This window comes from Vigna unguiculata, chromosome 3, assembly GCF_004118075.2.
Source record: "Vigna unguiculata cultivar IT97K-499-35 chromosome 3, ASM411807v1, whole genome shotgun sequence".
In the NCBI taxonomy this organism is placed as follows: Eukaryota; Viridiplantae; Streptophyta; class Magnoliopsida; order Fabales; family Fabaceae; genus Vigna; species Vigna unguiculata.
This window is the reverse complement of record NC_040281.1, coordinates 63,814,586-63,838,364: the sequence shown is the minus strand read 5'-3', so window position 1 is coordinate 63,838,364 and position 23,779 is coordinate 63,814,586. Positions and strand designations below refer to the sequence as shown.

Genomic DNA, 23,779 nt, shown 5'->3' with positions numbered 1-23,779 from the left:
TCAATAACACATGAAGTTCATACAAACATCGAAGTTTTTACCTTTAAAATCAAGCTTATAAACTCTAGTCCAAACACACTATGATTCCTTATGCTTCCTGCTTCGAGGAAAAAATTTACAGGATACAAATACTTCGGACCTAGCTTAATCAGACATTTTGCACAAATAAAACTAAAAGAATGCAACATGAAAATTGTACTGAGCAACAAGTTCTTGAACTTAGCTGCAAAATTGAAATTGAAAACTTATACTACAGAATCATGCCCGCTGCAAAAAGAATAAAGAACAAATCTAAGAAAATAGAAAGAACAGAGTCACAAATTTGTATATTTCGACCGACTAAAAGAAACGAGCATTGGTACTTTCCGTGGTCGTATGCAGTCATGCTAATACTGCCATAACTATATTCATGTTAAAGGTCATCCACGCAGAACATCCGCAAAAAGTTCATTTGGCTTTTAAGAGGGTCAAGGATGCTACGATTCCACAAGCATTGCATGTTTTGGTTGCACGGTGGTTATTTTAAGCTTCAATTGCCAGACCCATTTCACATTGAAAGCAGTCCCAAGAACTTTGGCACTCAACCCAGCAGCAGAGAGAATAAGAGAATATCATCTATTATCAGCTGGATACAACCTAGCTCGACCAGGATTTAGAAGTGATTCTGACATTGTCCAACCCTGCAAGGAAAGAAATTATATGATTTTGACATTTGCAATGACTTGCAACATTTATAAATCTCGAGTTATAACTACAGTATAAATACAGCATTATACTCCCTCATGAAGATGGAAATAAACTACATTAAAATGTTAATATCTTTACATATATATAAAAAATAATTATTCTATCCTGAGAATTACTTAAAACAACTGAATATTCAAGGTTTGGTTACCCATCACAGGGCATCATCCAAGAAGCCAAGTACTCAATCAGAAACATGAGTTTAAAACTAGCAACCTCTTCCTACCCTATCTCCAAGAAAGGGATGAAATCATTTGACAAGGATTGCATTCAACAAACATAAGGCATTCCACGTGTCAAAAATTCAACACCACAATAGCCAACAATTACTTGTCAAAGACAACATTCAAAGCCATGCCAAAAAATACTATAGTAAAACAATATAGGATGCAGAACCAACAGATAAATACATTTGCTTCATTACCTGCTCCTTAGCTTTATTCTTGAAAAGACCATAAGAATTTGTCACAATCTTGCAAGTATCAGCCATACAAGCCTCAATATCAGTAATTGTGTGTGTCATGTTTGAGTTAAGATCCCCATTTTCCTTCAAAGATGAGGCCTTACTTTCATTTGAATTTAACAAACTGAAGAGCACATGAGCCTACAAAACAAGGTTATTTAAGTCTCAAGTACTTTTCAAATTAAAAATTTCCAATCTGTTCTGTCAAATTTATAAGAAAGCCATATATCTCACGTGGAATGCTGCTTTCAGAATGTCATCTGACTTTGCCTGATCCTTGAGCACAGCATAAACCTTGTGCTTCAAGGGATTATACGTAACAATATATTTCTCCCTCTGTTACCAATTTAAGAGAACATAAGTTACATATATTACATAGCAACATCAATCAACCAGTAATTTAAGAAAGAGATGGAAAACCTCAAGTTCTCAAAAAGGCTTACATCAAACAAGGGCTCTATGGCAATATATGCACTAGGGTCTTGGAATGCTTCCTTGACTCTTGATCCTATAAAGACGGTTAAAACAGAAGAGTTCAGTTTTAATTTTTCACCCAAAAATGATTGCAGGTAAAAATCTTTTAGCCTATTGATATACCAAGGACAACAGGCCTATCTCTCCATGGAAAACTGAATATGTTCTCATTCATATTGCCCTCCTGCAAAGTGGGAACTCGTCCTGAAATAGATTAATTTTAGTTGAAATGTGAACAAGGCTTCAAGTGGAATTGCATCTAGTGATTATATAAATTAAATTTCCTATAAAAGAAAGAACAGCCTGATCAATAAGAGTAGCATGGATTGACTGTTTGATAATTTTAAACAGATACATCAATGCAATGATACCTGTCTTGAGGAAGGATTCTACTGCCACACTGAATCTTGCACTGTTGAGTGTGTGCAAAACAACAGATTTAACCTATTAATGCATTAAACATTAGATACACACAAGCACCAGATTGGAAGTACAGATAGATAGGCATCATCATAGCATACACAAAAGACAAACCTCTCTATAAGAGCTAAGGATATATCCACATGAAAGGAGGGAAAATGTGGTGACAAGCGACGGATTCCTTTTGGCAATCAGTATGCTCAAACCAGTTCCTAACTGCAAATTGAAAAAATAGATTCCTAGTGGTAAACAATTTCTCACAAACATCATCAACCCTGGATTTTTCAATTATAATGACACAGTTCAAAGAGGTAAACAGTCTCTAATATGACTTTAAGAAATTAAATTTAAACTTAATTCAGTCCTACAAAAATCATATTTTAATACGAGATTTACACTGGCTTATAATTATAATTTGGTGATATTTTAATTGATCTAGGATCTTCAACACAACTGCCGCCAAAAAGTAAATATGTCGTGCAATATTAAATATTGTATGCTATTAAATATCAAATCAAAGGAATCACTTCAGAAGTCATCATTTTCAAAACATGTAATGGTCATGAACCCATGCAAGAACGAAGTTGATTGATAAGATGGCAAAGAAAAGGACGAACCCGAGTACCAGGTGAACCAAGTGTGCAAAAACTGTTGCAAACAATGTTGCAACAAAAGTATGCCAACATTAGAATTACTGAAAGTTCAGAAACATACCAGGTCCGCAATATTGCCAACACATTCTCCTTTAGCAGTGACATCCCCTATGTTTTCACCTTTGGCAAAGGCTTTGTAAATCGGCGTCCGAGTTGATGTTGATGTTACAGCAGCAACATTCTGAGAGCAGAAACGAACAAATAAGCCTGCAGAGCTCACATACAAGCGAAACACTGATCGCAAAGAAGTCGACAAACCTTTACTACATTCGCAGCACAAGCCAAAGGTAGAAACAGATGCGGCACAACAGAAGTTGCCAGTTCAACTCCAGCACCCAACTCCATCAGAAGATCACCTGCAAACCGCAGCTGTAACACAATATTTCAGACAGCAGATCGTGGGAATTCGGGTAGGTCCAATTTATATGATGAGGTTGAGCAGAAGAAGCAAGGAAGCTAATGATTAATTACCTGTTTGAGGTCATAATCAAATTTCTTTCCTTGGCGAGCAAACAGCATCTTCCCCACACGACCAGCACCGTCCTACGTGCATTATTTATTTATGTTCACATTCAGCCAAACAATAGCGAGTGAAGCTGAGAATGATTGCTATGGTAATTGTTACCTTGAGAATCCAGTTGATGGCGACAGCCCCAGGAGTAGCCCTGTTTCTGGAAACACCAACTGAACTCAAGAGGGTCTGAGTGGTGAAAACGCCCATTGCTCCACCAAAAAAGTGCTGCAAGGAAAAAAGGGTTAGAAATTAGGAAAGCATCGAACGATTGTGCATTGGTAGAGGAAGACGGGAATAGTAATACCTTAAGAGCCCTCCATGTCATGTAGGGGACGTAGGAGGGAGTAACGCTGTCGGGGAAACCCTCGGGAACAACATAGGATCTAACGAAAGCGAGAACTTCCTGCATCGTGATGGTGAGAGAATGAATCGAGGAATGAGGGTTTATGAGAGAGAGAAAGAAAAAAGAGAAGAGAAAATACGTCGAGAGGGGCCTGGGGAGTCTGCAGGGAGAGAGGGCGAAAGGAATTCTTCTTGAAATGACCGGAGGCATCGGTCTCGGCGACGTACTTCCATCGACGGCCATCGATTTCCTCGCAGCAGATCATGGTGAGGGAGGAGGGCGTTTGGAGGAGAGGGGCGGAGGCCAAATTGGCGCTGATACGCAGCGTTTCGCGGACGAGAATCTCCTGGGACGAAGCCGCTGCGGATGCTGCTATGCTGGTCGTACTCGAATTCGCAGATTGCTTGGTGTTCATCTTCATTGGGTTTGGAGCCATGAATTGAGATGGGATCGATAGATTGTGATTTATAGAGTGGATTTGTGTAGTGAGAAGTGAGGGAGCATAGTTTTCATCGAAATGGGATAAAAATTGCGAATGGAATGAGGTGAGAATAAGAATGAGTATTACCAACCCTAACGCCGCATGGCATGCTCCTTCTCATCGTCCTCGTCATTTTCATGGGATGGAAAAGAAATGAGATGAGATTGATGAAGGGTTAAGTGGTGACGGTTGAAAAATGAGAACCACATTTTTTTATTTTCTTCGCTATGCTTTGTTCTAACAGCTGTCCCACCGCCAAATCAAGGCCGCAACTTTACTTTAGGTGGGTCACCTCACTTCCCTCCCACCTTCTCTCTATCCAATTACATTTAATTCTTCTCTCATCTTTTTTTCTAATTTCACATTTCATAAAATACTTTTCAATTTTCTATTTCTTTCTATTATTAATTGTTATTACGCTTAATTACCTTCTTTTTGTTTAATTGTTTTGTTGAATTTTATCCATTTATGAAAAAATGGATCCACTTGGTCCCTTGATTTTTAAAATCATTGCAATTTTGTACGTGTAAAGTGACTTAACTTTGTTAGTCTCCGTTGATTTCAATACCACTAAAAGGAGTGGCCATTGATTATCAACAGTTTAAAGCAATCAATGCTAGTTAAAATCACTGGTTGAAGTCAATATAGACATCACGAGTAAATTGAATCGTTTCAATAAGAATAAATTGAACCATTTATTAATAATAAGATGAAATTTAACAAAATAATAAGACCGCATATGTGAGAGTATAAGAATTGCTCAATGGATGATAACTAATGATGAGACATTCAATGACATTGTAAATTTATAATTTTTTTGACAGAAGACTATTCAGAAAACGTTTTAATAAAAATTCTAAAGGTAATAATTATTTTTTTTTGGAGTCTTCTTTATTATCTTAACTTTTTTTTTCCTATTTTATTTTCACTTAATGTGATACATACTCTCACTTAAATTATAAGACTAGTAAGGGTAGAAATAAAGCTAAGGATATCATCATTAGAATTTTAAACAAAATTAAGAAATTTTGAGAAGTCAAAGACTAAAACGTGAAAGAATAAGAACACTGAATGAATAAATGATGTTCACTTTCTTTAGTTACTATTAGGATAAATATCTATATAGTCTAATTATATTTTGTGAAAGTAATGTTGTTTTATTTACTGAGATGATGCATGACTTTAATAAAAAAAAATGGACGAAATACAATTTTTAAAAATAATTTTAAAAATATATATTTAATTATTTTATATAAAGTAGAAGAGAAGTTGCTCGAGGTTTCCTCGTGTTAGTAGTAGAAGCTGCTCGAGGTTTGTCACGTATTAGTAGCAATTTTCCTATCCTAATAAAAAAATAGTAATACTTGTTTTATCCTTTTAGTTGATTTATTCTAGTTTATTTATATTTTAAAACAAAAATATTATTAAAATAGTGCTGGATGGATATTATAGTAAAGAAAATATATACCTCTTAATTTTTCTAATCATATTTATCATCTAATAAAAAACTAATATTTTTACTTTTTCATTTAATTATTTTATATTTAAAATAAAAATATAGTTTTATTGTGGAGGTGTAAAATATATATATATATATATATATATATATATATATATATATATATATATATATATATATATATATATATATATGTGTGTGTGTGTGAGAGAGATAAATCTCGTAAAAAAAAGGAATATATATTGTATGACCGATAATCTTGTAAAAAATGAAAAATGGAATATATATGTAAGAAAATGAAAAATGGAATATACGTATGTATGACCACTTCTGTAAAAATATAAGTTTATGTATTCAATGGAGATGTTTGTCTGTTTATCGCGACTATTCTAATTCTAGACGGATCGTTTGACGTGATATTCAAATTTAATATTTAAATCTCATTTTATAAAGTAAGAATGTGATTCTCACTTTCTTCTTTGAATAAGTAATTTAAAATCTGTCATATTATTTTCCATTCTGTATATAAAAAAATTATTAATAAATATTTTTTTCCTGGAATATGATAGCGGGTTTTATTTGTATATATAAAACTATAAAACTATTACTATTATATATAATAAATTATCAGATATTTTATTTCTACTGCGCATAGATTTAATTTTCTTTAAATAAATATAATATGATATAGAATTGTGATATTTTTTAATACACAGAACTAACCGAAAGGAGCACAAATAATTGACGTAAAGTTTTGTTTTTTGTTTTTTTTTTTTTTGTCTTATTGAAAATTCATTCTAATAATAATATATATTATGATTTTAAATTAATTTTATTTTTGTGGGGTGAAAGTATCAGCACCCTTATTTGTTCATATATGAAGGCAAATGCTACTACATCCAAACATAACAGTGTTTCTGTTTCTGTGTAACACAGAAACACCAGTTGAATAGTAAATAGATGAAGGCACAAAAGCTGCTACATTAAGCATTGACGATCTCTCCACCTGCAAGAAACCAGAGAATGTGTAAGCAAACTATGAACAACACAGTGGTTACAGTAAAAGGGATAAAGAGGGTAAGTGACGCACCATTTGGATGGAGAACTTGACCAGTAAAGTAGGAAGAGTCCTGATGAGTGGCCAAGAACAGATAACACGGTGCAATCTCACTAGGCTGAGCCGCACGCTTCATTGGCAACTCACACCCCAACTTCTGAACCAATTCACCAGACTTTGTAGCAGGTTGTATCGGCGTCCAAACTGGGCCAGGTGCAACAGCATTAACCCTGATTCCCCTGTTCGTCACCTGCTGAGAAAGACCTCTCGTGAAGGCAACAATGGCTCCCTTGGTAGCAGTGTAGTCCAACGCTTCTGGATTCCCATTGTACGCGTTAACCGAAGTAGAGTTGATGATGGAACTCCCTTCCTTCATGTGCTTCAGAGCATGTCTATACAAAAAAACACACACACACGCACTCATTAACTAGACTCAGCATATATATATATATATATGATGGGGTCAAAAGTTGTGTTTCTTTGTGTAGTACTTGACCAAAAAGAAGTGTGAAAAGATATTGGTGGCGAAGACTCTTTCGATCTGCTGCTGTGTGATTTCCTCTACAGAGTTTGTTAAATGCTGCTCGGCTGCATTGTTGACTAGAACATCAATGCGTCCATATTCCTTGACCACTAGCTCCACCACCTGCTTGCAATTCTCATCAAAGCCAATATCCGCCGCTATTGCCAATGGATCATCTGCACCACCTGTTTTAGCTTCTAGCAGCATCTTCAGAGTGTCATCTTTATCCCTGTCCTCATGCCCCTTTACGTATGTGAAAGCCACAGTTGCACCCTCTTTCGCGAAACACACACAAACCGCTCTGCCAATTCCCGAGTCACCTCCTGTCACCAGCGCCACCTTTCCCTGTATATGTTTACACTATGAGAAACTAAAACATATATAACATGTTTGATAAATTATGGTGCCTGTACCTTAAGTTTATTGGCGGGGTTGTAGTCTGCGTGTATGGTTTGTGGAAGTGGATTCATTACATGTTCTTTTCCGGGCTGAGTTTTCTGGGTCTGAGGTGGGAACTTGGATGTGTCCATTTTTGGTGAATTGGAAAGAATTATTGAAGGAAAATTGGTGGGGTTGAAGTATATGTGTATTGAACAATGAGTTTTATATAGTTGGTTTTGAAATAGGTAGAATGAATTTACGTGTTGTTGTGAGGAGGCGACGTGTATTTGGTAGGGATGAGTAATGTCTGAAAGGAAGAAATAGGTGGCAGGTGAGGTGTCATTTATCGGCACTGCTATCACTCCGCAAGCGGTGAAGTTTAGAAGCATGTCCGATTGATATCATCACCAAAGTTTAGAACCATATGTATGTTAAACAATGAGCGTTATTACTTTTATATATCGTTATTAAATTTTAAATTTTGATAATTTTTTTTATAATATGAGATAGGTTTTTTTAAATGGTTTTAGAACATTAAAAATGAAAAAATATAAAAATTAAAAACCATTTTAAAAACAACACTTAAAATTGTAAAAGAAAAGAAAGTTATCGAAACTTAATAGTTAAATTATAATTAAAGTTATTAAATGTATTAGCATATGTCTTTAAAGTGTTCTAATCAGGAAACATCACAGGTTGCATGTTATTTTTATAGTCATAAGCTTGAATGACATTATATGCATTTCTCCAACTATAATCTTCGTTTTCATCGGTGAAAACTGTTATTTTGAAAACTTACACTAAATTTTTTATTAAATTTTCACTATTTAATTCTTTAAAATGAACTCATTATTGTTTATGGCAGGTGGTCTCACTCAAGGCAATTAATCAAACCATAATTACATTTTTTTCCTAAACACATATTCTATTTATTCATATGGAAATACTTTTGCAAGAACTTCTTTTTCAATCTGTACACACTCTTTGTCACACAAATGATGATTTTAATATATTCAAAATTTATATATTTAGTTATTATCACTGATATAATAAATAATAGAATTAAATATCTTTTTGTTTTTTAAATTTTAAATTTTAGTAAAAATTAAAATTAGTCTCTCTTTGAAATTTTGGTCCAATTTAGTTTGTTAACTTTAGAACTCTTTTAATCAAATATGTTTAAGTTTATTTGACGTTTGAAAGGTGTTTCATAATGATTTCTTAGCTAATGTTGTAATGAAGATGTGTCAAACTGTGTAAACAACTCCTATTCTATCTTGATATGAGTTTGAAACGTTAAATAAAGTTAATAAAATTTAATTAAAATGACTAAATTCATGCAATTCTAAAGTTGGGGAACTAAATTGGACTTAAGTTTCGAAAAGGAACTGATTTTAATTTTCAGTGAAAATTAAGAGACTAAAAATATATTTAACCTTAAATATTAGTACACAATTTAGTATATCTAAAACTACAAACAGAAATGAAACATTTCTACATGATTGTCCTTAGTTCTTTCATACTCTTGAACTCATCAATAATTTAATCATAAAAATAACCATATTTTTTGCAATAAATTCATTTTAACAGGTAGCTTCCCTTTTATCACTTAAAAAAATAACTTTATTCTTCATCAATATACTGTTTTTTAAATAATCTAAGATTAAAAAATAATTTATCATAATCTAACAAAATTATTATGATAAATAGTTTAATTTATCACTTAAAAAAATGAACTTATTCTTTATTCTTCATCAATATACTTTCTTTAAATAATTTAAGATTAAAAAATAACTTATCATAATCTAATAAAAATTTCAGAGACTTATTTTGAAATAAAAAACTATGATAATTCACTCACAATTAAAAATCGATTATGAAAAAACACATAATACATATTTAGAGGATTTTCCTTCGTTCTTTCCTATCTTTTAACTCATCAATAATTGAATAATGTAAATATTGTCAGCAATTTTCACATGTAACTTCTCTTCTGTCACTTTTAAATAATGAATCTATTTTTTATTATTCGTCAATATACTTATTTTATTTTTTAAATTGTTTAAGATTAAAAAATAATTTATGAAAATCTAATAAAAAATTCAGAAATATAGTTTTTAAAAGAAAAATTTATCACAATTCAGTTACAATACAAATTCAGTTATGAAAAAACACATAATACATATATAGAAGATTATCCTTCCTTCTTTCAAATTATTGAACTCATCAATAATTGAATTATATAAATAATCATATTATCGACAATAAATTCACCTTCACAAGTAGCTTATTTTTTATCACTTTTAAAAAGTGAATCTATTTTTTATTCTTCATTAATGTACTTTTTTAAAAATAAGATTAAAAAATAATTTATCATAATCTAATAAAAAATTCATAAACTTAACTTTTAAAATAAAAATCTATGATAAGTCAATCACACTTAAAAACTAGTTATGAAAAAACACATAATACATAGTTTTTTCTTTTATATTCATAAAAATAATATATAAATGTTCATGAAATAAAAATAATAATAAAAATATTAACTATTAAACAAGTAGATATTCAACTTTTATTTTTTTGTCAGAAATTAAAATAAACATATGAAAGTGGAAGATAAGTACAATATATGTTTAATTAGTCAGATGGTACCCAATTTCGTTCAGATGTGTCAGATTGATACCCGTTTTTGAATAGATGTTTTGAGACATCTTTTCAAAAGTTTTATTTTTTATTATATTTAATTTTATGTTTTATTGTTTATTACCATTAAATGTTATGTTTTATAAAAAATAAAAAGACCTAATTTAAATTTTATTAATTTCAAATATACATTATATATAATTTAATTTTTTTTAAAAACTTTAAAAGTTTCTAATATATAAATTAAAAAAATTTCAAAAATTCAGGGATCACGACACCCCAGTGCATGAGAAGATCCGCCAGTGTTTAAACGTTTGATTAATATTGATGTTCTTCTATAAATTGGACAATAGTTCTTCTCAAATATTTCACAACAGTTTTTTTTTTTTTTTAATTATCAAGGAATGCAGTAATTTAACCTTTGTCGACCGATTCCTATTTATTTATTAAATTAATATCAATGTTAGAAAAGAGACATGACAAAAGAACGTATAAATATTAGTCACAAAATCACGGAAAGGAAATAAGAATGTGAAATAATCAACATAATGGCTCAATTCATGAAAACGAGTTCCATAAAAATGATAATTTTGTGTAACATTACAAAATACATATAATGGTACGTTCAACGTATTATCAACTACATATTACTTGGAGAAAATAAAATCAAATGAATAAGTCTTGCCATGTGACTTAATAAAACACTTCCTATAAAATGAAATTAATAGTATTAATGTTTACACATTTAATTTTCTACCAAACTCTTGAATCAAAGGTCGGCAAATTTATGTACAACTTACACCTTCCTCTACACTCCAACATGGTTGAATATATTCTGTGTTAAAATATATATAATTATAAATCTAAATTTTATATTGAGTATATGTAAAAAAGTTGAACACCATATAATAATAAAGACTCATAAGTTCATCTCTTAAAATTTTTGATTTGAAAAAGGTATTAATTTCTTATGTATGAATTAAGCTCATGTTTTAGTTATTTCTCCTTGAGAATATAAATAGGAGTACTCATGATTTAAAATATTTTCACTTAAAGAAAAAGTGTTAATGTAAAGGAACTTACACAAAAAAAATGCTTAAAAATCCAAACATAAGTTTAAGTTTCACATTAATGTAGTTTTTTAATGCTTTCAAGTCGTTCATATATCTTAGTCATATATTTATACATTGTTTGATTAGGATGCAGAGAGTCTTACTTTCATCAAATTACCTAATCAAATTAATTGGATTAAATTGAGTTTTTTTTTTTATTATTTAGTAACTCCTCTCAATCATGCTCCTCTTAAAATAATTTAAATAAATAATTTTAATATTTTTAAATTTACCAAAATAACAATAATATTTACAATGTATATGTAAATAATATTTATATAATTTTTTCCATAATTGATGTTTTATATTAATCACCCGATACCAATTAAGTTTTGTATAGGAATATCATTATTATTATTATTATTATTATATATATATATATATATATATATATATATATATATATATATTATATAATTTGGAAATCATTTTGGTTCCCTAATTTATTGGGTTGGTTCATTTTGGTCCTTTTATTATTTTTTGGTTCAATTTGGTCCTCTAATTCTTTAAAATGTTCAATTTGGTCCCTGCCATTAAGTCAACTTTAACGCCGTCTTCGTACGTGCCACGTGTCATTTTGTAAATTTTCACTTTTTTTTCATTTAAAAAAAATTAAAAAATTAAACTGCCACATGTCACCTTATTGTTGTGACACGTGTCAATTTGATATTTTTTTATTTAAAAAATGCACTGCCACGTGGCAGGTCACGATTGTGCCACGTGTCAAGCTAATATTGGTTGTTTTCAATTTAATCCCTATATTTATAATTTTGATCAATTTAGTCCCCTAATTTTTTAAAATGATTAAATTTTGTCCTCTTTAATTTGATACCAAATTAGTAATTAAGCTAATTACAACTTATAGATACATATTAAAATAATTTTTATTATATTTATAGATTAAATTACTCCATCTAACTATTCAAATTATTATTTTTTTACATGTATAGAAAATTTCAAGTGTAAAAAATTACAAGTGAAAAATGTAAGAAATTAAATAACATGAGTATTTAGGGAGTGATTTGATGTATAAATGGTAAAAAATTATTTTAACATGAATATATAAATTGTAATTAAGCTTAATTATTAATTTGGTCTCAAATTGGAAAGAACAAAATTGAATCATTTTAAAAAATTGGAGGACTAAATTGAATCAAAATTGTAAATAGAGAGACTAAATTGAAAATAACGAATGTTAGCTTGACACGTGGCACAATCGTGACCTGCCACGTGGCAGTACATTTTTTAAATAAAAAAATCTCAAATTGACACGTGTCACAATCATAAGGTGACACGTGACAGTTTAATATTTTTTTAAAAAATTAAAATTCCACAAAATGACATGTGGCATGTACGGTATTAAAGTTGACTTAACGGCAGGGATCAAATTGAACCTTTTAAAGAATTAGAGGACCAGAACCAAAACATAATAAGGGACCAAAATGAACCAACTCAACAAATTAGGGGACCAAAATGATAATTAAACCTAAATAAAGACAAAACCTTATTTTTCTTGAACGTATATTAAAACATACATAATTTCATATTTTTAATTATATTATTGTTATTTTTTATAAAATTTACTACACATAGCCTAGACGATATGTATTTTATAAATCAAGGTTGAATTGATAAAAATTAAGTTTTAAATAAAATTATGGAATGATAAACTTCTTAGAGTAATTAATTTTTTTAAAACTTATCATTAAAGTAGAAGCTTTTTTCAAGTAAATATTTAAACTTAATACATTATTTACATGGATTTAAATTGATGTGATCCATGTAGATTAAATTATATTAGAATACAAATAATTTAAATGTCTTAAGTATTAATAAAATTTGAAACAAATAATTGTGAAATGATATAGAAATGATTAAATTAATCAACAAAATTATTTTACAAAATTCATGAGGATATAATTTTTAATAAAAGTTACACAATTATATATATATATATATATATATATATATATATATATATATATATATATATATATATATATATATATATATATATATTTTGCACCAGCCAGTTGCCTTACAGACATTGGTGGTTTGAAAACCTTTGCAAAAATCATTTTATTGAACTTTTGTTGAAAATTAGTACTGTTGCTCTATCGTTACAAAGAAACAGAAAATATCTGTCATGAGCAAAACTAACGTTTGGTTCTATGTTTTTTTTTTTTTTGAATCATTGCCATGTTAGCAGACACACCTCGGTTCTACATAACAAGTAGTGACTCATAGACACAGTTAAACAAAATGAAAATTGGACAGAAATGGTAAAATAAAAAGGATAGATTCATCAAACTAGATAACATCATAGCAACAAATCATGCTTGTGCACACCGTGAAGGTTACAACACCTTTGGCTAAACTGCCAAATATTCATATTATAACACTCTCTTCTTGTACCTACTTTTAGAACTTCACTTCAAACTTCAACTAACCCCGCAAAAACTAATTCATAAGGAAGATTCTGCAATCTCCGCTGTATATACAATTCTTCTACTGGCATCACTGTCAACACATATATTGACCTGCACATGGTTTCTTCAAACTACACAACCATACAATTATTGCCTAAAGACTAAAGAATTAATTCAACTTATGCAGTTTTCTGGGAAGACATATACATATCCTCAACCATTTTCGGATTTGACAGTGTTTTTTTTATAGGAACAACTTGAGCAGCCATATCTGGTGTCTGCTTTTTATGTTTTGCGTTTGAGCTTGATCTTCCTTTTCTGTGCTTCCTTCTAGGTTGTGTGGATTGAGGGATAAACACCCCTGTCCCTTTGCTCTGTCTTCTCAAATCATGCTCATACAGAATACCAGATTGTGGAGGGGGATAGAATGACCCAGAAGAATAATAAGTCTGAAATAAAAGAACAAAATTTAAGATTTTGTGGGGTTTTTCTCGATAAACGAGCATGAAAGGAGATAAATTTATCCAAGATTAAAGTGAAAAAAACCTGAAAGTGGTGTTCTTGAGGAGAGGAAGCAAGAGGGTGTTCATCTTCTTCATCCATAATGAGAAGAGAAATCTGCTTGCTCAAGTCTGCAAAAAAGAGGTCATCTTCTAGTTCCAGAGCAACCTCCATAAGAATGAAAAGAATTTAGTATCAAGAAAGTTTGATGTGTGTGTGTGTTGGGAAGGGTTTAATAGATAGAGAGGGGGATGGAATGGAAGAAGGGATGGGCATGTGGGTTGGTGGGCCATGGGGGAGAGTTGGCCAATCTGTCTGAGGCCCACAAAAGCAGCCCACTAGAATGATGGAAGTGTGTTGTGATATTATCCAGTTGGGATGAGGAACAGCAGGAAACAACTGTTGAATCCATGAGATTCAGATTCATGATCCCAAAGATACACCAATGGTTGAGAATGGTCCACTCTCATGCCATACCATATCCCAAAAACCAAACATTCATGGCTCAGTAAACAATCAATTCTTGTCCCAAAATCCTTCTTATCCATTTTCTATCTTCTTTCTAGCGGTTGCTGCTCTTGGTCAAGATTAAACCACCGAGACACACCCTGCATGTTACTGTCACTAGATCTTCATCTTTCACAACTTGCATTTCCACCCAAATACCTTTTTCTTCTTAACAACAACGATAATGCCTCCTATCATTAATCAATTATATAAAGCGTCACACTCGCTCGTCAATTTCTTCACACACTTGCACTTCACCAAACCCCCTTTTAACTCTCTTCCAATCACGATTTATCTTCAAGTTTCAATGAATAATCTTCATCGTCATTATAGTTTATTCAGTTCATTACCCTAACTGTCTTTTAATTTTTGACAGTTTTCTTTTTTTCCTCTGAATCTGGTTTCGGAAAGGTAGAGGCAACTCACTTGAATAATGTGAATTATTTTCTTTACCCTCGACCGAAGAAAATGTGGTTCCTGATTATGTGGAAGAAGAAGCATTATTCTTTGGTCCATGTGAGTGTTGTTTACGTAACAGCTATAGTGTTTCTCTGTTTTCTTTTTCTTTTTCGCCTATTCGTAGTTTATACTTTGCTGGCGTCGCAATCGTAGAAGTTCTGAAGGATTCACAAATCAAAGCAATAGTAATTATAGTTGTGGTATTGTATTTAAGTTTAATTAATTTTATTGGCCTTTATAATTTTGTTAAACAGGCTTTTTATTAAAATAATTAGACGCTAAAAATGGTAAAAATAACCAAATTATAATAAAAAGTTATTAAAGTACTTTCTTTTTAAAATAATAATTACCTATTTTTAATAGGTAATTTTTCTCACTGTAAACAAATGCAATTGATTTCTGTTTTTTTCTTCTTCTTTATTTATGAAACATTAACCACTAAACTATTTCGTCTCAGAATAGTTTTTTTAAAATCTTAAACAAACTTTTTCTTGATTTGGTATTAATGACATGACAACTTTTCTATGACGACATTTTTTTATTTAAAATGAAAATTATTTTGATTAATAAATTTTATTTTAGTTTTTATGTATAAAGTATAGATAAAAATATAAAATTAGTAAAACTAACTTATTTTATATAAAATCATTTTAATTGTAATAAAATAAATAAAACATTTTGATGATTAAAATAAATAAAAAATACAAATTAATGAAATGAATAGAAAAATTGAAGGTAACATGCTAGAGTTAAGATAACAACTTCAATTAAAATGTCTAATACTTATTTTTGTTGTGAGAAATAATCTCTTGTCTTGATATTGTTACTTCAATCTCGAAAAATATTTAACTTCTCCAAAGTCCTTCTCAAATACAGTAATTAAATATTAACTTTTATTTCGCAAGGATCACTCAAGATAAAATCATATTACCAACATATACCGTTAAGACTATTTACCTTCCCTTCTTTGCATTTTATATAAATAAAGTGTGATTTGAATTACTTTGCTTATTTTCAAAATTCTTCACAGAATTTCTCAAACCAAGCCATAGACGTTTGTTTTAGTTCATACAATAATTATTTTTTAGCTTGTAAACTTTTCTTCTATACCTATACACCTATACTCTGGTTAACTTTTAGGTGGAGATATGATTGAATAATTATATAAAAATTAATATATATTTCTTTTAAATTTATTAAGATCATACTACTCATTTGATATAAATAGATATCTGACAAAATTGCATAATTTATATATATATATATATATATATATATATATATATATATATATATATATATATATATATATATATATATGTGTGTGTGTGTGTGAGCGTTTTTTTATCAGTATAATAATACCTTCGGTAGATTTATTCTATACACTTGAGTTATGTATGGTCGCTATCCTTTTCGTCCTATTCTTACCAACAGATGACAAGATCTTCTACTCATTTTTTTTATATATTGATACAGACACTTCATAAAATTATACATAATACTATACTCCATGTTAATATTCATACGTTGAAAAGTGTGCTAATAATACACCTTCAGACAGTCGAATACTTTTCAACTACTGAAATTTATTGCAAATCACAATTTAGTGGATCTATAATCTTATTAAATAAGTTTCACTCGTGGTTTTGTGATATTCAATAAATTTTAACCAATAATATAAAGTGTAGCTTGCACTGTTCTTCAAAAATTATATATTCGACTGTTGACTTCAATGTCTTGCACGGAATCTGCAATCACAACCTGGTAATGAATTTCTAGCTAAATAATCTGACACTAAAACTATTGACATGTAATCATTAGCCATTGAAAAACAAATAACCAAACACTCCAAAGAAAGATAAATCATTCCAAGTATTATATTTACTTCTCAAAAACTCAAACAATGGAAGTTGCCACTTTTACTGTTAGTTGTAATGTATGACTTGGTAGTGAATATTTTCAAACACAAAACAAACAAGAGATCTGTGAAGATACCCTGAATTTTAGCCTGCCGGGAAGATATTCCCCCTAATGTACAAAGCTATTAGTTTAATGGTTTCTATTTACACATTTCTCCCGTCCGTAAGCTGAACAATTCTAAATTCAATCCAAAATTGGCACCTTACCTTCACTTTAGTAAATATTAATAATAACTAGATACCAGAATCTTCAAAACTCTCAACCATTTGTTGCCAAATTATACTTGTGAGGACATTTCTCTACCACAAAATAAATCTACAGTTCATCTCCATCAAGATATTTTAAGACCAACTTCAGAATTTCAGAGATGAAATACGGGCACTTGGAAACATTAAAGCAACTTAATTTCATCATATATAGTCTAACTGTGCATAAGATAAAATGGAATTGCAAAATTCGTCACCCTGTGGAATCCCCTGCATCAAGTGTTATTGACTGCTTATCTATGAAAAACTGACAGGGTAGAAACTGTAAAATCGTACCTGTTCAATGTTGGAAACAATCTGAGATATCTAACATTAATTATCCTAATAGAGCCTAAAAACTCCAAGCACCAACACATTTTACGATGGCGTAGGTTATGCTCCTCCAGCTGTATCCATATCCGTAACCCCATCGACTCCCTTGAAAACAACACGTAATTTTCTCAAACAAGAGAACTTTTGGTCGTTCTTGATTGTCATACCATTCACATGCACGACATCCTTGGGCAGTTTACCCATGAGGTTAAAAAGAGATAGACTCAGGTTTGATCGAGTCATTTCTTCCAATACAGGGGGAGCTTGCATGTACAGATTCTTTCCTCGATGTGTAATACTAGCTTTTGATAACCTCAACTTAGGATGTTCTTCCAAAAGATCCATGAACTGTTAACCACAATTTGATTAGAAAACGCGACAGAAAGGAATATGCTAAAGTTTCATTAAGATATGAGTTGCTTAATAACAGAAATAACTAAGCAGTTCACTTGTTGAAAAATACATATACATCATGAGTACAGTAGCTGTTTATTGTACTAATTTCACTGATTTGGAGTCAAGAACATTTAATAGATTGCAAAAACATTATTTCACCTTTCATAATGAAGGAGTATTCCATGAAATAAACAAGGCCGGTCTTGCCAGTAAAAGGACGGACTTTCCAAAGATTAATGCTTTCTAAATCCTTCTAAATGTTCAACATTCTAACAATTTCTTCTACAGACATCAATAAGGAAAAAAATAAAGGGAAAGGAAGATGTGAACAGGGGTTGAAAATAAACTAACACTGAAACATTCTAGATTTGGCTTTAAATTATGATGAGGTAACAACTACAACAGAAGGAATTGACATTCGCTGCATAGATAAACAGTAAATATGTACACACACACACACACAAGAACTGGCTCTACTGAGAAGAACTAATCACAAATATCGGATAAAGATTAAATATAGTAGGCGGTGAAGATTAAAATACTTAAAAATACAAATTCAAACATCTTGCTGCCATAAAATCTCTAAAGATTCACGACCATAAACATTACCCCTTGCCACCATCACTATCATCACCACTACTACGGTGACATTTGTTGCTCCCATCACCATGAGCGATGTCACTATCAATGTTGTCGTAGCAGAAGCAACGATGATAGTCATGATGGTGGTGATAGCAACGATCATGGTGGTAGTGTTACACCAGGTGTAAGTCTAAAGTTTGGTGGTACAATCATTCTCACGTTAGCAAATGTTTCAGAAGAGTCACTCTGAAATATATAAATACATACACACACACACACACAAATATACAGGGTTAAGATCTGTTTACACCAGGTGTAAGTCACGTGGTAGTCTCTTTCGTATTGCATCAATTTCAATTTCCTTAAAACTCTTTTCCCTAACTAACTTAAATTGATTTGAACCATCAGATTTGATATTAATGGTTGGGATTGGGTATAAGTCTAAAAGACTTACAATGATGCAAACGGATCTTAACTCAGACATATGTGTCTATATAAAAAACTTGAGGATTTGATAATTGAAAAATAACCTTTTGCAATGTGATTGAAGTGTCCAGTTCAATACGTATACCAGGACCACACACAAGACAATCCTTGTCCCTTTCAAATTCTGCCACTTCGGTATGGAGGCCTTGTGATCCATTATACCTACAGAGGTATTAGCCAATCAATAATATTTACGGCCAGAAGGCAAACATTGATAAGAAAACGGCCATACGTTAAATAATTCGACAAAGTTTTGCTGCACTCTGTTGCAATCTTTAATGTTTCTAGTGCACATGCAGCTGATATAATAGCATTTGTTGAAGCAATAGCTGGAATGATGTTCTTCACAACACCCTGTTAAAATAATTAATTCTTAGTGAAAATGGATAAATGAAGAATATGGCCGGTATCACCAGGGAAAACACAATAAACAAGATAAACATCAAACAATTCATAGGAATTTATCATTCAGAGAAAACCAAAGTACAAAACTATACACACCACACAAAAACTCAGAATTTTCTATGGATTAACTATCAAACTTAACCATCCACATACCTGTGTAAAAGAATAAGTAACTCCAGGAATGCCAAAAAGTTCAGCCCTCTTTACAGCCTGTAAAACGTAAATAATTATAGTTCTACTGATTAATGGGCCAAAAATGCACATTAATCTGTCAAGAAACTGACTAAGAAATAGTGGTTACCTCGTCATAAACCCATTTCATATGCTCAGGGTTATCTGGATCAAAAGCCACTCCACCATGAACCTATACATTAAATTCTGGATGAAATAATGGACATTGAAAAGTAAGAGAAAGAGTGAACAATGATTTACCTCATCCCACTTAATCAAGTGAGCATATTCAATACAGTGGGCAGCAGTCCTAGGGGTTTCCGCCAGGGTGCACAAAGGAAACTTTACTTGAGGTGGAAAAAGCCAGATTGTACACTCGAAGCAAGGTGTGATCCCAGGCAAGATAACCCTAGCATGGCCCTTGAAACCTTCAGTCCCACCATCCACCATAGGTTTGATAGTCTCTTCTCGTGGATTATCATCAGAATCGTACTCTAGCATTATCAGCAAAAAGAAAAGAAACTGAAAATTAGAATAAGCAAACTGAAAACCTTATACTTGAGGTCAGAGTGCTGTGGATAACCTTATACCTGATGTCAGAGTGAAAAATGAAAAACCAATGCTTGAAAACAATTCAATAATAAAAAAGAGAAGGAGGATATATAAATATATATGTATATAAATCCAAAGTTTTAAAAGATGGTCCATGACCACGTTCTTTGCCACAAAATCAAGGTTTATTGGGTGTCTGTCACTACAATGCAACCACAATGGTGGTTATTTGTCCATGATTTCCAGTAATATTAAGGAAAAGTACAAAAGCACGACTGCGACTATAATTCAAAAATCCCAAGCAGTTTAAGTGAAAGGTACAGGAAACAAAACACACCTAGAAAACTACAGGCAACAGTATTGATATAGCTGCGTGCCTCAACAGAATCAAGACCAAGGGCAATAATGCTAAAATCGTTGTAAAATTCAATTTCCTTGTCCTCAATCCTGCAAAAATGCGGCACAATTTGCACGCCACTGATTCTCTCCATGACCCGCTTGGCAGCTACCTCGGCTTTGGGTTTGCCAACATCTTCAAGTCTACAAGCAAAGCAAGTGAACAAAAGAAACTGCAGAAATGAAATACCAAACCAAAACTAATGGGATTATTAGACCAGTGAAAAATGAGGATTTAAAAGAAAGGCGTGAAGTTAACCTGAACAAGAATTGGCGGTTGAGATTAGTAACCTCTATGCGATCCATATCAATGACCTCAAGGTTTCGGAAACCAGTGAGGGCTAAATCCTTCAACAATTCGCAACCCAAACCACCTGCCCCTACCACCAACACTTTGGCGAAGGCCTGAAGGTCATCTCGCAACTGCAACAGAAAAAACATAAGGGAACAAAAACCAAACCCTATAGAGAGATAGTAATGTGAATAGGAATAGGAATTGGAATAGGAACAGTAACAACAACAGTACCTCGGCGCCAGGTTCGAACCTGGGACCGACAAGATTGCCAGGGCGGAGAAGGAGCTTGTCGAGGTCTCTGGATCGACTCAAGGTATCCGCCATTGGAGCTGAAGATGCTTCACTCGCTACCTTCTACGCTCTCTTCACCGGCACCCGCGTCTCAGATTTTCTAATTTCACAGTTTTCCCTTTTCCTTTTTTTTTTCAGCTTCAATTTTAAGCTACCACTTTTATCAATGAATGCATACATGTTGGTCATGGATTTTATTTATTTCGGATAAAATTATTTTTAAATTGTTGAAATTTATATCAAATGATCATAACTCTGAAAATTTTGACAATCGTGAATGTTTCGCAACAACTAAAGGGTTTTAGGCAAGTAATAAGTATTGCTAACAATATTTAAATATTTTTATATGAATTAATTAAAATTTTAACTTGCTATCGTGTTAAATTATTTAATAATGATAATGTTGTACTTTTATTAAAAGAATTATTCTAATTCAGAAAAATGTGGATAGTCTGTAACATCCCATTTAATAGTCTTTCACACTATCAAACAAAACATTAGTTCGTGATCAATCATAGCAGATAGTAGAGTTAGCAGTTTTATATATATATATATATATAAATATATATATATATATATATATATATATATATATATGGTATAAGTGTTTGGTACAGTCATCCAAAAGTATAAGAAGGGGGCCTAACAACTTGCCAAGCTAAGACTCCTCAAAAGCCTGGTTCAAAACTACTACAGCTATAGGTAAGAGAGGTCAGTTCCTGCTCTGGAGGGGGCATCATCACCTGGGCTAGGCTCTGCTCACACCAACAGTAGGCGATCATAGCAAGGAGAAACCGCGAGCGCAAAACCACATGAACAAAAGAAAGGGTAAGCCAACTGAAAGAAAAGAAAGATAATGCAAGATATCATGTACATCACTCACAACACATAGATTAGTAATTTAAAATTCTAGACTCGATATCCGGATTGTGTAAGCGACATTGGAGCTCTTGGTGGCTTGCACCTGCAACGGTTCCCAGACTCTGCAGAGTCTGGACACAAGGGGTTATCACCCGACCGTTCCCAGGGTAAGTCCCCTTCGCGTCTAGGACCAGATCAATCCAAAGACTAGGACCTCCTACTACTCCTCACGACATAATCTATTCTACTCTATTTGAGCGTGAATGATTATTGGAGTTTCAGGATACCAACCAATTTAGGATTCCACACGTCCTTACACTCTAACATTTCACATGAATTTCCCTTGAAATTCCATTCCAACCATCACACCACATACTCATACCCTTCAAATCTCATTACACAATATAAAAATTAATAACTTATCAACACACGAAAGCTTCCTTGCATAGAATCATAGTAAAACATGTAGTTTTTCCATTAAAACAGAAGTTGGTGTGCTCCACTGCAGTGAATCTCGCTTAAGCTAGGTAATCTAGCCCAGGCGAGAAGCTATCTCGCTTAGGCGAGGCTACCTCGCCTAGGCGAGACATCAAACAGGAGCAAAGATTAAAACTGAGCGAACTCTCGCTCAGGCTAAACTGGCTCGCTTAGGCGAGAGTATGTCTCGCTTAAGCGACTCCAGCTCGCCTAGGCGAGATTTCGCTTAGTTCCAGAGGTGAGCCTTTCTGATAGTCTCGCTTAGGCGAGACTCGCCCGCCTAGGCGAAAATAACAGATCATCTCACTGTTTTCACATGCAAGAACACAAATTCGAAGCTAACATGATCATACACACACACAAGCCTTTCAAGAAGTCAATACAGCATACCAATCTCATACAAAACATAATTTACAGCTCAATGAACAAGGTATTGGTTAGCTTCCCTTACCTTTTAACAAAACACCACAAGTGAGGCTCTAGCACAAGGGTACCTCAAATTTTCAACCTAAGGGGGCTGAAATTCGAAAATTCAGGGTGAGTACAAGACTCTAATTTGGTCTTGGTAGATATCAAACTCCAAAATTCTAGAATTGAAGAGAATCAAGAAAAACTGGATTTGACTTACCGGAAGGGGAGGAGGACTTAGCTAGAGGAGGAGTTCTTCTCCTAAATTCTGGGTCTTCAGCAGCTGTAACAGAGGGGAAGTGATTAGAAAAGGGAAAAGAAACTGAGTTTTGCTTGAGAGTGAGACGGGGTGGCTGTTCAGAGAGAGGGAAGAGCAGAGAGGTGTTGGTGGTTCTGTGAGAGAAGTTGGGGAAGAAGGGTGTGTATAAAGAGGGAAATTAGTGGGTCCTGACAATCTCCCCAACAACAAAATTTTCGTCCCGAAAATTAAAACTCACCAGAGAAAAGGTGCGGATAGGACTTCTTCACATCTTCCTCAAGTTTCCAAGTGAAATCACCAGTTCTCTTGTCCCAGATAACCTGAACTAGACTGATGGACCTTCCCTTTCGCTGCCTTGTCTGGCTACCACCGAGACTAACAGGTTGTACTCCCACTGAAAGATCTCCTCTAATCTGCAGATCTTCTGCCTCAAGCACATGTGAGGGGTCAGCCACATACTTCCTGAGTTGAGAGACATGGAAAACAGAATGAAGGTTGGATAGCTGAGGGGGCAAGGCGATTTCATAAGCCACTGGTCC

At 32.5% G+C, this 23,779-nt stretch overlaps 4 protein-coding genes across 5 annotated transcripts; all 4 read right to left on the bottom strand.

The window, feature by feature from the left end:
* On the bottom strand, positions 1–4,308 carry LOC114178808 (protein root UVB sensitive 6). The gene is made up of 13 exons (XM_028064908.1): positions 3,751–4,308; positions 3,573–3,671; positions 3,380–3,493; positions 3,226–3,297; positions 3,013–3,123; positions 2,816–2,935; positions 2,216–2,317; positions 2,053–2,125; positions 1,805–1,885; positions 1,651–1,715; positions 1,442–1,543; positions 1,169–1,348; positions 1–680 (listed from the first exon to the last, which is right to left on the bottom strand). Exons 1-13 carry the CDS (start codon positions 4,045–4,047, stop codon positions 612–614), a joined length of 1,485 nt encoding a protein of 494 aa, XP_027920709.1. The 5' UTR covers positions 4,048–4,308; the 3' UTR covers positions 1–611.
* A 2,038-nt stretch (positions 4,309–6,346) lies between these two features.
* Positions 6,347–7,924, bottom strand: LOC114177271 (NADPH-dependent aldehyde reductase 1, chloroplastic-like). The gene is made up of 4 exons (XM_028062546.1): positions 7,545–7,924; positions 7,100–7,476; positions 6,642–7,000; positions 6,347–6,557 (listed from the first exon to the last, which is right to left on the bottom strand). The coding sequence occupies exons 1-4, from the start codon at positions 7,899–7,901 to the stop codon at positions 6,535–6,537; spliced, it is 1,116 nt and encodes a 371-aa protein (XP_027918347.1). The 5' UTR covers positions 7,902–7,924; the 3' UTR covers positions 6,347–6,534.
* Positions 7,925–13,547: 5,623 nt separating this feature from the next.
* LOC114177148 lies at positions 13,548–14,461 on the bottom strand. The gene is made up of 2 exons (XM_028062403.1): positions 14,243–14,461; positions 13,548–14,145 (listed from the first exon to the last, which is right to left on the bottom strand). Exons 1-2 carry the CDS (start codon positions 14,369–14,371, stop codon positions 13,876–13,878), a joined length of 399 nt encoding a protein of 132 aa, XP_027918204.1. The 5' UTR covers positions 14,372–14,461; the 3' UTR covers positions 13,548–13,875.
* Positions 14,462–16,615: 2,154 nt separating this feature from the next.
* On the bottom strand, positions 16,616–21,393 carry LOC114178692 (NEDD8-activating enzyme E1 catalytic subunit). 2 transcript variants are annotated; one of them, XR_003603365.1, is made up of 10 exons: positions 21,176–21,393; positions 20,909–21,072; positions 20,591–20,793; positions 19,963–20,195; positions 19,832–19,894; positions 19,684–19,740; positions 19,358–19,479; positions 19,170–19,287; positions 17,626–18,009; positions 16,616–16,911 (listed from the first exon to the last, which is right to left on the bottom strand). XR_003603365.1 is itself a non-coding variant. In XM_028064745.1 (9 exons), exons 1-9 carry the CDS (start codon positions 21,266–21,268, stop codon positions 17,722–17,724), a joined length of 1,341 nt encoding a protein of 446 aa, XP_027920546.1. In that variant the 5' UTR covers positions 21,269–21,393; the 3' UTR covers positions 17,466–17,721. The 2 variants fall into 2 exon arrangements, 1 of the variants encoding a protein (XP_027920546.1); XM_028064745.1 differs by lacking the exon at positions 16,616–16,911 and having other exon boundaries at positions 17,466–18,009.
* Positions 21,394–23,779: the final 2,386 nt, after the last annotated feature.

Excerpts from the sequence above, each read along its gene's own strand:
- LOC114178692 (XM_028064745.1), bottom strand. The coding sequence starts at position 21,268 with ATGGCGGATACCTTGAGTCGATCCAGAGACCTCGACAAGCTCCTTCTC. Across the intron at positions 20,196-20,590 it reads TGTTGCCTGTAGTTTTCTAG|AGTACGATTCTGATGATAAT; the intron begins GTGTGTTTTGTT and ends TGATAATGCTAG. Across the intron at positions 19,288-19,357 it reads ACTTTGTCGAATTATTTAAC|GTATAATGGATCACAAGGCC; the intron begins GTATGGCCGTTT and ends ATACCTCTGTAG.
- LOC114178808 (XM_028064908.1), bottom strand. The coding sequence starts at position 4,047 with ATGGCTCCAAACCCAATGAAGATGAACACCAAGCAATCTGCGAATTCG. Across the intron at positions 3,298-3,379 it reads CCATCAACTGGATTCTCAAG|GACGGTGCTGGTCGTGTGGG; the intron begins GTAACAATTACC and ends TAATGCACGTAG. Across the intron at positions 2,126-2,215 it reads TCCTTAGCTCTTATAGAGAG|GTTAAATCTGTTGTTTTGCA; the intron begins GTTTGTCTTTTG and ends ATGCATTAATAG.
- LOC114177148 (XM_028062403.1), bottom strand. The coding sequence starts at position 14,371 with ATGGAGGTTGCTCTGGAACTAGAAGATGACCTCTTTTTTGCAGACTTG. Across the intron at positions 14,146-14,242 it reads CTCAAGAACACCACTTTCAG|ACTTATTATTCTTCTGGGTC; the intron begins GTTTTTTTCACT and ends CTTTTATTTCAG.
- LOC114177271 (XM_028062546.1), bottom strand. The coding sequence starts at position 7,901 with ATGCTTCTAAACTTCACCGCTTGCGGAGTGATAGCAGTGCCGATAAAT. Across the intron at positions 7,001-7,099 it reads TCACACTTCTTTTTGGTCAA|ACATGCTCTGAAGCACATGA; the intron begins GTACTACACAAA and ends TTTTTTGTATAG. Across the intron at positions 6,558-6,641 it reads TCAAGTTCTCCATCCAAATG|GTGGAGAGATCGTCAATGCT; the intron begins GTGCGTCACTTA and ends GGTTTCTTGCAG.